Source organism: Panicum virgatum, chromosome 2K, assembly GCF_016808335.1.
Source record: "Panicum virgatum strain AP13 chromosome 2K, P.virgatum_v5, whole genome shotgun sequence".
NCBI classification, from domain to species: domain Eukaryota; kingdom Viridiplantae; phylum Streptophyta; class Magnoliopsida; order Poales; family Poaceae; genus Panicum; species Panicum virgatum.
This window is the reverse complement of record NC_053137.1, coordinates 8,083,169-8,098,345: the sequence shown is the minus strand read 5'-3', so window position 1 is coordinate 8,098,345 and position 15,177 is coordinate 8,083,169. Positions and strand designations below refer to the sequence as shown.

Here is a 15,177-nt window from a genome sequence, read left to right as displayed (position 1 = left end):
CTCACGTTGGGTTGGGGCCTGCCTTCTGCGCTTGCAGTCAGGAGACGGACGCTCGGAGCCTTGGACGCTTGGTGATTGGCTGAAGCGCAGCAGGAGACGGACGCTCGGAGCCTTGGACGCTTGGTGATTGGCTAACTGGTTGTTTGCCGGCAGCGGGCAGCAACAAGGAGCGGGCAGCAGCCAGCACCGACGTGCTCACCGATTTGCAGGCTGCCGAAGTGCCGATGAGGAAGGCGGAAGCTGAAGAGACGTGCAAATGCGATTCGATGCTAGCGGCAACGACGCTTGGTTAACTGCGGATTTGCCGGACATGAGAATAGGAAAAAATCACAGACATTGTATGGGCCTTGGGCTATAAAATTTGAGGGCCCTTCGTTTTGGGGGCCCGGAGCCGTCGCTCACCTCGCTCCTGCCTTCGACGGGCCTGTATAATTGCAATCTATCAATAACACTTAGCATGTTTAGAAAATAGATTTCTCGTTTTCTACATAATATATTGGAGTGAAAATGCTTAAAATGGAATGCGAACGCTTTATATATTGTACCTGTCAAGTTTCAAGAATTTAAAAGATCATTTGCTAATTAAAACAAATAACAAAATATGGTTAAATGGATTGTGGTTTTGTGCACTAGAAGAGAAGCTAGCAACCACTTGGCTGTTGCTATGTCAGTCACGCTAAGTTGTTTGGCGTGACTGCTCAGCTTATTTCAAATCGTCAGCACCATGTGGAAATCGATTTTAGGTCGCGCCACCATGGCATTCGAGTCACGTCGTCACATGTAATTGCGTGGCTCAGTTACAAGTCACGCCACGGAGTTTGGCGTGACCAAAATAGCTACTTCTTGAAATTTTAGTTCGGAAGGGGTTATTTATAAAATATTAGTTTTAAAAGGGTTTTAAAAAATTCGCCAGGAGGACACGAATGAAGATGCACAGCTAGTGATGGATAGAAAAAGCAAGATAGCGTCATGATTGAAGCGACAGGTACGAATGAACAATTAAAGTGTTATCTTCAGAGGATCACTACTACTAGTACTAAGTTGCACGAGTAATTAACAGAAGTTGCTACCGTCAGTGAGTAACTGGGACAGATGTACGTAACTCTTTTTTTTTAGGGAAACAGATGTACGTAACTCTCGGCAAGATGCATGGAAGACTTGGACACGGTCAGTTACAGGTTAGTCACGCTAATTCAAGTGCAGGTGTCGTAGAGGTTTCATGCGCAATTCAAGTGCAAGGTGTCGTAGTGGTTTCATGTGCATTAAATACAGTGACACGTGAGCATTATGATAACATGGTAAGATAATTATAAATTATAAAGAAAAAGAGGGAAGGAGTTTCATTAGAATAAAATTGTATCTACACGGTTTTCAAGGCTATGAAACATGCTGAAACTTGCATTGGGGGCTATAAAGTTTTATTTTATGTAATTGCGCCCAATCACATACCTCACAATTAAATGCTATAGCTAGTATATGAAATTGTGAAATGAAACTTTGCATTGGGGATCTTATTTCATTCACGAACTCAAATGTATTTAGATGACATGGCACTCTATAAAATCGTGCAATGAAATCCTGCACTAGGAATAGTCTCATTGGACCATATAATGCAGGAACACGAACTACCTGTAGTTTGGACCAAACACAATATCCTCAAGAAGATGAGTCCTTGTCTAAGAAACTGAAGAAGCTTCGAACGGACGTGAGCCTAGTGGGTGGCCAAAAGTCACAGCAGATTTTTTTAATATTTTTTTGCGGGTAAAAAGTCCCAGCGTATTGTCCCACAGTTATTAATTTCATTGGTTCCACGACCTTTGCCGGAGAAAATCAAGGGAAGAAAGCGTAATTAATGGTATTGTCTGCAATCGCACTGATTCATCTGTAACCGCAGCTGCCGCAGTGATTCAATACACTGATGTGCATCTTGCTGGCTTTGGGCCGGGCCGTAGCTGCATTTGGTCAGCTGGGCCGAAATGTTTCTATTTTCACTTCGTTGGCCGCCTCTGCCCTCCTGTTTCGTCTGTCTCAGATGCGATGCCCGATTCGCTGGGCTTAATTGAAGCGGGCTAGATTACCAGCCCTCCAGGCCGATGTGAGCAGCTGGATCAATGATGCTAAGCCCATTCGTTGTGAGGCATGCGCATGAACTCTGTCACAAGAATCCCTTGTGCATGGCACCTAGCGGCTCCTCCAACTTTCTCCTCCTTTAACAGCCGACTCCCAGTCCTCTCTCACAGCCTCTCGAACCCGGTACAGGTGAGAGAGGCGGAGAACGGAGTGACGCTGTTTCCGACGGCGATTCCGCCGGTCTCCTTCCGCTCCCCTTCCGCTCCGACGGTTGCTCTGGCGTCGGAGAGGGAGAGGGACCGCGGGATCGCCGTGCGGATGTATATGTAACACCCCGGTGTTAATCCATCCTAATTAAAGTGAATCATAATTAGTTTCAAACCTAAATGATCAAACCATAAGATAGCATTTTCTTTGTCAGCCTGGCCGGACCGGTCTGACCGGTTGAGCCGATTTCAACCACTTTGGGCCCCACAGCATTTAAATCTTTTCTCTCTCTCCCTCATCAATTCACTCGCCTCACTCAGCTCCCTCACTCCCTTCCCGAGCCCCTCCTTTCCCAAACCCTAGGATTTCAAATCCTCACCCTAAATTCAATCTCAAGGCCGGGTAAAGGATCAAATCGGTGTGGGAAGGCTCCTTCTCCACGATTCCCTACCCAGGGGAGCCGGGGATTCAAGTTCTTCGCGGGGAAAGAACTCATCTAAGGTACTTTAGCTAGGGATGGATCGATCTCCCACTCTAGATGATTTTCGGCGATTTACTCTGGTCAAACACACCCAATTGCGTCCACGAACTAGTGCCGAGAAGGGTTTCGGTTTTGGTGGGCGATTTTCGCCACGCCCAGGATTCTAGGTTTTGGTCTGGGTGGGACCGGTCTGACCGGTATGGGGCACCGGTCTGACTGGTGCTAGCAGAGCTGAGAGGGTTCAATTAGGGTTAGTTGGTGCAAATAGTTAGAATTTAATTTGGCTATTGGTTACTTGTAATTTTTATGAAATCATGCATGCATTCTCATGTCCTGTGCATATGCATACGTGTAGCAGCCGCGGCAGAGGAGGTCGTATACGAGGTGGTTGCGGAGCCACAGGAGCCCCAGGGGCAAGCCCCGCAGCAGGAGGTTCGCGAGGAGTCGGCCCAAGGCCCGGCTAACCCTAGTGCTGAGCAGCAGACTCAAGGCAAGCCCCGGTGCACATACTATTATTTTAAATTATGACACCTATATACGTAACTATTACTTGTGCATTAGGTTTATGAATTGTTTGGAACCCTAGTTGCATGATCCCTAGGATTCCCTGAGTTATACTAGTATGTATAGGACGATAGAAGTGCTATGCTTAATGTTTCCGGTAGAAGACGAGTGATCTCCTGCACTTGCGAGATATAGAATGTTTAGAAGTCGAGCAATTTCCGGTTACTCGCGAGATATGAGATATAATTTTATTCCAGTACATGAGATGTTGAAATTGATATGGGATAAATGGAGAATTGAGACCGGACAGAAAATGATGAGGATACATAGGAATGGCAACAGGACAGGGTTCCTGTGTGTCTTAGTCCCGTCTGTGTCGATTAAGGACCGGTCGTTGTCGGCAGTGCTGATCGGGGATTGATTTGTACTAACTGCATGCCGGGAGTAGGAGGTAGTCGAAACCGGTAAGCCGAGTACTGCTTTGCTTCGAAAGTACAGAACTTCTACCCACCCCATAGGGCGAGTCGAGTGGCCGCGGAGAATTGGTATGCATATGTTTACTTTTGGTGGTCTCTCGTAGGGCTCGGCTGACTATACGCAGGTGGGGCAGTTCTGTAGTTTGAGGCGGGGAGGGGAAAGGTCGGTGCATGGGGTCCGACGGGGCTTTTGCGTGCCATGTTGGTTAGGTCCACCTTGCAAGGTTAAATCGAATCGATTCGCCGTGTCTCGCGGATATGAGGGCTTTGATCTCTTTGCTGCATCGTAGCAAAATGTTAGATGGTGAATTATATATATATAATGTTGAACACCTTGAATTATTATGATTGCTTCACCTTGTGTGCAATAGTTGAATTGTGCAAATATTAGATTGAGGTTAATCTATATAGAACCTGGAGCTAAAATATTGAAAATAAGCGTCCACTTTTAGATTCTTTTCTGCAAAATAAATCACCAGCCAAATGCCATGCATGTCTAGATATGCGGGCTAAGTTATACCCACTAGTCGGGTAAGTCTTGCTGAGTATTAGTTGCTCAGGGTTTGTTGCTTACCATATTTCAGGTTTAGGAGCTAACTAGGTTTCACATCGGTGGGCTCAATGTGGCGCCTTGTCTTCACGCCTCGGTAGTCCTCGACTTACTTCATTTGTTTTATTTATTCTCTAGTAAAAATGCTCTGTAAGTTAGTTTCTTTTCCGCTGCTATCTTTTCTTTTGTATATTTTAAATTTAAAGCTGTTTTGTAAAAGTCTTAATTTTATTTACTATTTTTGTGAGATTGTGTCATACTGGTACCTTCTGCGCTCGCCTTCGTGCGAGACTTCTGGTGTGTTTCGATCGGCCTGTGGGTTGGAAACAGCCTGTCAAGTTACACTTAATTAAGCTAATGCGCGAAATAATGGCGGTTACGCTTAATTAAGCGTTTTAACTCGGCGGGTCTGTCACATTATATAGGGTAGGTAGTTGTCTTTCTAGATCTAGATGGTGCTCGTCGCCGGTGGAGATAGGGTTTGCCGGGGGGATGTTCCTCTGCGGCGTGCTTTTTCTGGCGGCGTCGGCGAGGCGGAGGCGACGGTGGCGCAGGGGAATAACTTTTCCCGACCTTTTCTTCGCCGCGGTGGCGTCTTCCTCCGGCGTCAACGGCGAGGTCTGGGAGACCTGCTTAGGAGTTCGTGGCCGGTATGTCCTCGCCTCTGGTGGTTGGGGATGCTACTGGCTTTTGTCTTCAAGGTTGCAGAGCTGGCTGTGGGTCCTGTGGTTGCTTGGCGGCTGGATCTGGCCCGGCTTTGCCTCGGCAACGGTGGTCGTCGACGGAGGTGTCAGATCCAGGAGCTGGAGGAGTTGGGGCGTGGCCCCGGTCGATGGGTGACCGCCGTAGGCTTCTTCTTCTGCGACTCCGACCAAAGCCAAGGTGCGATGGAGCTTCTCCAGTTTATGGTGTTCATCTCCTTCTCCGACGGCGGCGTCCGGCGGCGAGGAGGTCGACGGATGGCGATTCGCGTTGGATCCAGGGGCTTCGTTGTGTTTTTTATTTTGTTTAGGGTCCCTCGTGTTGTTTGGCTGTACCAGCCGACTCTGTATCCTCTACATGCGTTTCTGTATTTGTACACTTCCTTACTCAAGTAATATACAGAAACGTATTATCAAAAAAAAAAACTTTCTCCTCCTTTCCTGCGAGCTACAGTCTAGGGAGGCGACATGAGAGGCGGAACCGATTCCAGGGCCGATTCCGGCCGCTCCCCCCTTCTCCGGTGACCTCTCTGGCGCCGGAGAAGAAGGTGAGTGGGGGAATCGAGCACCGGTTGTGTATACTAGTCTAGATATAGTCATAGTTTTAAATAGCGGTCTATGACAAATAGCGGTGTATTTTTTTCTGAGACTGAGGCTATAGCGGAAGCAATAGCGGGCTAGGGCAAATAGCGGTTTACTACTAAATAATGAAAAATACAAGTAATAGATACACAAAAATATAGTAATTAGCAAATTTCATAAACATAACTATATTTCTAGAGCTACGAGAACATTACTTAAGTTGACAATATAATAAAACTCAGACAATCAAATATTCAGTTGTCCAAAAGACCAAAATAATATCACTAAGCTAAGGATAAGGCTATAGCGGCGTTATAGCTACGTCATTTAGCTCAGCTATAACCCAATTTAGTGGTCATAGCTGCCATAGCGGCACAAATATAAATAGCGTAGCGGGAACCCTCTAAAAAGGCTATAGCAGAGCTATAGCGGGGCTATAGCCGGCTATTTAAAACCATAGATATAGTAGATCTAGGCGTAGTTTAGTTTTGCCCCATGAAGTCAGCTTCGTGCGGGAACTTTTGTTCCTCGGCGGTGGCGGATCCCCGGCGTACGGCGAGGAAGAACAGACTCCAGAGCAGCTTTGACTTCAATAACGCTGCAATTCGGAGGTTAGTATCCCTATTGTTGCAGCTCAAGCGTGCGACGACGGAGGTGCGGAGAGGATGACACCATGATTGATGTTGGAGACTTCGGCATCTTCGGCGGTTTCCCCGGCGGCGTGAGCAGCAGCAACGTCAGGTCCTCCGTTTTCCTCTTCAATGTCTCTGGTGGCATAGATGTCAAAGGTGTTGGGTGTCTGATGATGGTTGATGAGAGTGTGGTGCGCGGCCTCGGTGTTTCAGTTGGAGGATTCGGCACTGGCGAGGTTTTTGTTGGTTCTTTCTTTTGCGTCGGTGGTCCATTCTTCATGAATTTCTTGTTGCCGGGAGTGCCCATGCTCTTAGCAGCCTCGTCAGCCTTGATGCCTGTGACATAGCTACGGGAGGCCAGGGGAGTTTGTATTCCCTCCAAGGTGTCGTTGGTGGCTGTCTTGTGAGGTTAATTTACCAACACGGGAAATCGGGTTGGTCTTCATCTTCCACCGTTTCTGGTGGTTTCCTTCCCACCGCTCAGGGTGGCTCGTCGTCTGGTGCGCCGGGGTTGTTGGTGATTGAAGATCCCTTGCTATCCAGCGATGTGATGGCCATTGGCTATCTTGTTCGGCCTGTTCGTTCAGCGTTCACAAGGTATGTTGGTGTCTCCGATATGCTACTCACGGTGCCACTGAAATTCTCTGATGTTCTTTGTCAGGAAGGTGGTCGGCTTTACGGGCGGCAGCTTCGACCGTCAGCCACGGGGACGACCGGGAGGAACTTGCAAGGACTAGGTTATATTTTCTTTTACTTTCAGGGTTGCCTTTGTAAGTTATGGGATGTAAACTATCAGAAGTTTATATGAATATAATCCTAGTTTCTCAAAAAAAAAATCCCTTGTGCATACGCTGCAACGCTGGAATCCATCCGTTGTCCTGGGTTGTTGCAGTCTTGTTGACAGGAGGTTATTATGTCATTGATCCTCACGGCAGCTTTCATGGGATGACATGCTAAAACGACCTGTTTGGTATTGCAAGGCCTTTCTCCCAACACTTTTCCCCCACCCTGTAATCCTCAGAGTACAGAACCAGCTAAAATCATCTCGCATCGAATCAGCCAAGAGGGCAGAATCTTGCTGAGTTGCTGTAATCAGCAAGTCCTATAACTGGATAGCACTGACACCGCTCCCTGCAATACTACACGACCAGCACGGACTAGCTGTCTACTCCCTCCGTCCCAGGGAGATGACGGGGGTAGTTTGCCAATTTACCTGCAAGAGTATCATCAAGTGCATTATTTTTTAATGACATGTAACGAACCTCAACATTCAGCCATCTCAATATCACATTAAAATGATCCAAGCCCATTCCTCTAATTGCCTCAACCTTAGAACTTTACCTCCTCATCTTCTAGCCTCTGATCTAGTACAAATTTATCACAAAGAAAACATCCACAATTCATAACTTATATCAATATATAACAAATTCTTTTGGCATTTGAGTTTCAGTTGAAGTGCATTGGGAGTTCTCAAGAACCATACCGCACACAAAGCTAACTCGTATAGTTAAATGAAGTAGCAGTAGAAGCACCATGTTAACTATGGCCCCGTTTGGTTTGCGCCGTGCTAGTGAATAGTGACACTTTGACCGCTAATTACAGTATCAAACAAAATCAGTTTATAAAACTAACTTCAGAACCCCGCGCTAGGAACCCTGAAGAATCTAATGAGGCCTTTGACCGCACGATTAGAGAATAGTACTATAGCATCACTGTAGCCAATTAGCTATTAATTACCGCCATTAGATTCGTCGCGAAAAGTTACACCCATCCCTGAAAAGGTTTTACAAGTTGACTTCATTTAATACTTCATGTATAGAAAATTCTCCTGTAGCATAGCGTGAACCAAGCAGGGCTGTAGCTAAAGGGGACAGTCATTTTTCATAGAACTGATATCCTAGACACAATCACACATATATAACAAGCTCTGCTTAGTTATCTCACTCTCTGTTACCTTGCATCAACATCTCAAACGATGCAGTCTTTCAGTATAAATAAACAAGCTTTGTATTGAAGGAAACAAAAGGGAAAAATCACAGATAGTAATCACTAATTAGTGAAGCCAAGGAAAACTATAACATTACATAAGGAGCTCCATAATTCTGGAAACACAAAGGTAGCATTGACACATTAAACTTTAACACAAAGCATCATAGGTCCCGCAACAGCATTCATCAAGATAACTAGATATAAAGCTAGCTTACTGCTTACATAACATGTATCATAGGTCTGGCAACATCATGCATCAAGATAACTAGATATATAAAGCTAGTTTACATAACATGCATCATAGGTCCAGCAACATCATTCATCGAGATAACTAGATATAAAGCTAGCTTACATAACATGTCCCAACAAGAATGACAGGTTAATTGAACAACAGCCATGACAAGCACCAGCAACATGCATCACCTCATTCCACTGGATGTACCCAGATGGTAGCTTACTCCATAGTTGGAGATCTGATTTCTGCTCAATGTCCCAATAAGTAGAGTAGACCACAAAAGTCTCACTTTTAATCGCCAACAACTTTGACAATTACGGGATACATGGAGTGATGCACCCATTGCCACGCCCAAGAGCAAAGAGGAGATCACAGTCACACACTTCCCAAGTCTACTAGATTTAACTGATAGGTGTTCCATACTTAGCTCACACCTTCAGTGCTTATTTGTGAGGACTGGTAATCCTCAGAAAAACCGGCATGGAACAAAACCAGCAGTATCCATCAGATCCGTTCCATCATCGAAAGTGACAATAACGTTCACTTTCCTTACTGTCCATGTCGTATGCTACCAAATTACTACGCTGCAATGGGTGAGTAAAGAAAACGACATCAGCCCCGTTTGGATGCAATTCTAGGATCCTAAAATTGCACTGTTCATCACTTTGACCGTCCATTAGGGGTGTCAAACAAAGACAATTTACAAAACCAACTCCAAAACCCCTGCGCTAGGAACTCTGAAGAATCTAACGAGGCCTTTGACCGCGAGGGTAGTTACTGTAGCATCACTGTAGCCAATCATCGATTAATTACCGTCATTAGATTCGTCGCGAAAAGTTATACTCATTCCTTAAAAGGTTTTACAAATAGACTTCATGCATGCGAGATTTCTTTCTCGGCTTGTGTGCGCTAGGAACTCCATGAACCAAACGGGGCCATCGCAATCTTGGTGAATGTCGACCACCTCGAACTCCGAGGTGCCATCTATGCAGCTATCTTCTCCAAAGACCTCGTAAGTGTTCACAGTGGCCTTCAACACCCATTCCTGTGCATCATAATCCTGAAGAGCCAAGATGGACAGATTGTACTTCCCTTCACCATCATCTAATATTTCCTGAGACATGTAATGCAGCTTCCCCTGGGATTCACCGAAATAACACTTCCAGTGCCTCCCATCAGCCACATGTGGCAGCGGGATCATCCTCCTTGCCCTGCCTTGTACATCCACAGCAGCTATCTTCAGCTGATCCTGGCCCAAGACTAGCATATGCAGGAAGCCATTGATAAAGGGGCACCGCGGATTAAGATCTGCAAGAAGGAACGACGTGACCTGGCGCCACCCTTCCGGTTCCCCGTGCTCTCCTAGTTGGCCGATCTGGTTGTCACCCCACGTCTTGGATTCGGAGGAGTAGGCGTGCACCGAGACGAACTCCTCGTCCTCCTCCACCTGGAACTGGACCAAGTGGAAGTGCGCGGACACGGCCGGGTCGAAGGCCAGGTAGGCGTAGGTCAGAGGAAGCTCAGGGTCGCCGCAGGTCGGCACGGCCTCCCACTTCTTGGTGGTGGGGTTGCAGACGACGTAGCCCATCCTGCCGCCGCGGTGCTCCCGGCGGTGCTCGAAGAGGACGAGCCCGTTGCAGGAGTCCCTGAGGAGGAGGACCCGGGTCCCGGGCAGCTCCGTCAGGAAGGAGAAGGACGGGTCGACGACGTCCAGCGGCGCGGCGGATCCCCCCGTGAGGTCGACGAAGCTGAAGCCGAAGGACTCCACGGTTCGGCGGCCGCCCGCGGCCTCCGAGATCTCGGGCCTCATGCAGAAGAGCCCCTGCATGGCTCCTGCAAAGCAGGTGGGGTGAATGTGAGGGAATGCGCGAGCGCGCGAGAGGAAACCGCGGCGACGGGGAGGCGGAGGGAGCTTACCGGCAGCCGTATCGTCGGCGGCGGAGGAGGGTCGAGGAAGGCAGCAAAGTGGAGTAGAGTGAGGAATTGGGGAATTTCGAGCACAGTAGAACCCTAGGAGGTTTGCACGGCAGCTCTAGCACCTCCACTGGGGGGGTTATAAATGCGGAGCGAGCGAATGGGCCGCGAGAAGGCTGCCAATTGCATCGCTGGCCCAATTCGACGCAATGCTTCCTGAATTGTTTTGCTCGAGAAAGAAATTTGATTAGAGGAGTAAGCTTCTGTTGAATTGCGCCACTAAATGGCAGCTCTTCAGAGAGGCCAGTGTTCCGGGGTTCGATTAGCCAGTAGTAAGCTACTAAGAGGATATGAAACTGAGGGAACCGACACTGAGAAAAGGCTTGGTGTGCAAGGCAGCCCAGCTCGCAAGGAAACCAAGTGAAGAGAAAGCTTTTATGGCCACAGTGAAGATGCATGTTTCCGCCTGTCAGAAGGCTCGCAAGAAAAAAAAGCCATGAGAAGCTTCGCAGAAGAGGACACATCTAGGCTTGCGAGAGAAGACGAGCCTCCAGTTTCGATTGTGTTCGGCTGGCTGGTGCTGATTTTTTATGAGAAAAAAATATTGCTGGTTGGCTGGTGCTGGTGGCTGATGCTGATTTTGTGTGTAAGAGAAATATTGTGGGCTGGATGCAGCGAAGATGAAACGAAAGAGTGGACGAGAGAAGGTTGCCCAAAACAAAGGACATCTAATGCATGTAGGCTTCTCTAAGGCAAGGACGTCTAGGCCGGCTTGCATTGCGAGACAAGGTTCACACAAAAGGACACGTCTAGGGTTTTTTTTTTAGTAAACGCGTAAAGGCTTTTTTTCTTTTTTTTTTAAAAAAAACACGTCAAGACATTACGACGAATGGGTTGAATGGGTGCGATTATATATCGCTTGAGGTGATGTTTTCTTAAACTATCACCTGAAGCCGGTCCGTGGTCGGTATTCTAAGTTGCAATTAAGCCTATTTATAATTGATCATGCCGCTTCTATCTAAAGAAAAAAGATTCTTTACATGCAAAAGAGGACAGAGATGATGACATCATCCACATGCATGTATATTCGAAACTAAAAAAAGCTACAGATATTAAATTGAGCATCCAAATTAAAATTGGATTGCACTATTATCTTTCTTATGACAAGATCTTCAAAATAAGACCACACTTGCCTATATTTGCATGATATTTTAAAATAAATGTTTTTAATACTCAAAAATAAATTTCGGCTGCTGGGAACAAATATTTTAACAACACGAACAAATAATTATTTCATAGGAACAAAAAGTTAAACATAATAAACAAATAATAATACACAACGAACAAAATATTACACATCGCGAATATTTGATTATATATGCTAAATAATGAAATTCAATATAGCGAACAAATGAGTCAACATTACAGAACAATTTAGTCTACCAAGAGAACAAATAATTTTGTGATGCAAACAAATTAGTTATACGCGGATAAATAATTTTACATAAAGGCAAATGCATCTACATCATAAAAAATTATATTTATAACCATATAAACATGTGATAACAAGTTACTATATAATAAAGAAAATAAATATTTTCACACCAATTTATGAATTTAAAATAGAAATAAATTAGTATAGTATGACTCAGTCTTAAATAATGTGAATAAAAGGTTTTATACTATAATTCTTCAATCAGAATATACAGTTTGTATAGAAAATAATCCAATCAGTTATATAATTAATAAAAAACAAATACAAAAAATAAAAAATAGTATAAATTAGTTTGAAAAATATAAAGAAAAAGATCAAGATACGAATACAAAAGGAAATAAGTATAAATGAAAGGAGAAAGAAAAATTATTTTGTATATGCAGGTTTAGAATAAAAAATAGAACAAGAAGATGAAAAAATGAAAGAGATAAAAAAATAAGAAAATAAAAGAGAACAAAAAACTACTCCCGTGATCAGGTTGCATACATGCACATGCAAATTTAATTGCTTCTATTTTTCTCATTATAAGCTACGATGTCAAGTAAATCAAATAAATGATAGGAGTATTATAAAATGAGAAAAATCTAAGATTGTTAAAAGAAAAAGTGAAAAATAATAATAGAAAGATAAAATATAAAAATAAATACGAAGGAAACAAAACAAATGAGAGGAAAAGATATAAATAACACAAAAAATAGTGATAGGATGGACATAAATAAAATGGAAACAAACACATAAGAGGAAAAAAACAAAGAAAAATACGTTCGTGCATGTGTTGAGGTGCTTTTGCTAGCTTAGACATATGTGTGCCGCATGTGGAGCAATACTGGCGCGCGTCAGAATGGGTTAGAAGCTCGCACATGCATGCATGCCTGAGCAATAAGGCACCACCAGGGGCGGATCTACATGGGGGGCTAGGGGGATCAAGCCCCCCCTACCTCCCCAAGATACATGGAAGCCTCCCCAACATTTTTGGGATGAAACAATGAAGAGAAAGAGGGGAGGAAGAGGAAGAGAAGAAGAGGAAGAAGAAGAGAGTTAACATGAGCCCCCTCTAGTTGTTCAACCTAGATTCGCCACTGGGCACCACGGGTCTATTCTTGTCATAATGATTTAGAAATACTAGTGGGCCGGTACAATATATTATTTGGGCATATTTGTTTTTCAGATCTGATGGCAAATCCTCCAGGCGATAGAATAACAATATGTAGCGCGAGCATAGCTTTTCCTGGTTGAATGAGCCTTCAGTTTTATTTTCAAAAGAAAAACTGAAAAGAAAGGGGAAAAAATGAGCTTTACGTTAAGTTTAGATTAGCGCTTGAGGGGCAAGTGGGAGATACGACCTTTCAATCTTCTATGGGTCAGGTTGTTTTCGTCTTCCTCCTCTCTCTGAGTGCACCTAAGACGGCTCTAAAAGGGCTCTAAATTTTGTCCTAGAAAATATAAGAGACAGACTTTAAAAGAGTTGAGCTCTAATCTTATACAATTTTGAGTTAAAAAAATAAAAACTTTGTTGGACTGTGAAGAAACCACTAGGCCATGGCCCATTACCACCCCTAGGCTTAGTGGGTTTCGAGCTACTAAATATTGATCATATTAGGATAGTTCAGTTGTTGGATTAGCTAGCTGCTGCATCGCAAAACGTAAAGCCATGTTATCCCGATGAATGAGTAGACCGTGACAAGTTACATTTGGTGGTATATACGACGTCGAGAGTATAATAATCACCATGTGAATATTTTGCAATAATATGTATATCATTTAATGCCTGCATAATTCACAGCTAGTTTGTGGTACGGTGCTCTTCAAGTTATTTTGCATGACAGATAATTTACTTTTATTTTCAGCCAACAGATGCAGCATCAGGTTGCACCACCTGAGCTTCTTTTTAGTGGTTTCAAGACATTTGCACTAGAAAAACAATGGAAGAAAACCCGTGAGAATCGTCTGTGCAATCACAGTTGTTCTTCTATATTATTGCACATGAAGCCAGAGGGAAATTAAAATAGAGATCCTTATGGGACGCAGTATGCGTGTTCACTGTGGAAAAGTGTCAAAGGCACAGTCATACTCATGTCAACAATAGTCATACTCGGTTAGATAAACCACCCTTAAAACCGCACTAGCCAAGCCTATCGCGGTTCGTTATTCATCTTGGACCCATTGGCCCCATTGCGATATGAGTAAACTTTCACGCAAGTCTCTGGGCTAGAGTGGCCGTGTAGCGCCTGACAAATCTGATTGCTGACAGTAAAGTGTGGCCTTGTTTGGTTGATCTAGCACACGATTCCCGAAAAGAGAATCTCGCAAGCATGAAATACTAAATGAAGTTTATTTGTAAAATCTTTTTAGAGATGTGTGTAATTTTTCGTGACAAATCTAATGACGGTAATTAATCGATGATTGATTATAGTGATGCTACAGTAAATATCATCTAATCACGCGGTCACAGGTCTCATTAAATTTTTCAGGATTCCTAGCGCAAGGGTTCTAAAATTAGTTTTGAAAACTGACTTAATTTAATACTTCTAATTAGCGGTCAAAATTGATACAAATCATAGCACATCACAAACCAAACATGGCCAAATTTTGAGCACCGCCGTCCATACCAGTAGCTGTTTCAGAAAATGATGGTAAAAAATCACAATAATTACGTGAGAATTATACCCACAGCACCTCTCCGGCCGCCGCCTCCTTCGCCACCGCCAGCGACGAGGGGCCCGGGGATGAAGCCCGAATGTGCCGAGCGCCGATCGTCGATTCGACGCCGTCGCCGCACCTCTGCCTCGGTTGCGTTGGATACTCCCTCCGGGTCGGAGATTTCTCTGCTGATCGCCGACGAGAGCTGCCGTGGTTGAAAAAGCCAACCACGGGGAACCAGGGTTTTGGGTCCCAAGGTCGCCAAGCCACCGACAGATTTTAGCGAATCTTTCAAAATTCAAATATTAAAATCTCTCGGTGGCTGAAAATTTTTAAAAATTGGCATCTATTTTTCTCGAAAGATAAAAAAATGGCATCTTTTTTTTAACGCACACAAAAAAAATGGCGTCTAACCACCAATGTTTTCAGGACCGGGCCGGCGAAAAGCCCACATCATTTTGGTTGGGTTGTGCAATTGGAAGCCCACCCCAAGACCAATCCACACGGAGCACATCCATGCAGCCTAATCTCGTACAGGTCAAAAACGCAACGCCATGCGAACTGCACGAGACTTCAGTCTTCAGCCCCCCTACGCCTCACTAACCCTGTAACCCAGGAGAAAGCATAATCAGCTGCCAGTGACTCAGTGCAGCCAATCTCGAACAACGATGAAAACAGGATGGTGAACTTAGCAAAGGAAA

At 44.7% G+C, this 15,177-nt stretch overlaps 1 protein-coding gene across 1 annotated transcript; it reads right to left on the bottom strand.

The window, feature by feature from the left end:
* Positions 1-8,367: 8,367 nt before the first annotated feature.
* Positions 8,368-10,592, bottom strand: LOC120664782. Its single transcript, XM_039944122.1, has 2 exons — positions 10,345-10,592; positions 8,368-10,260 (listed from the first exon to the last, which is right to left on the bottom strand). The coding sequence occupies exon 2, from the start codon at positions 10,253-10,255 to the stop codon at positions 9,278-9,280; it is 978 nt and encodes a 325-aa protein (XP_039800056.1). The 5' UTR covers positions 10,256-10,260; positions 10,345-10,592; the 3' UTR covers positions 8,368-9,277.
* Positions 10,593-15,177: the final 4,585 nt, after the last annotated feature.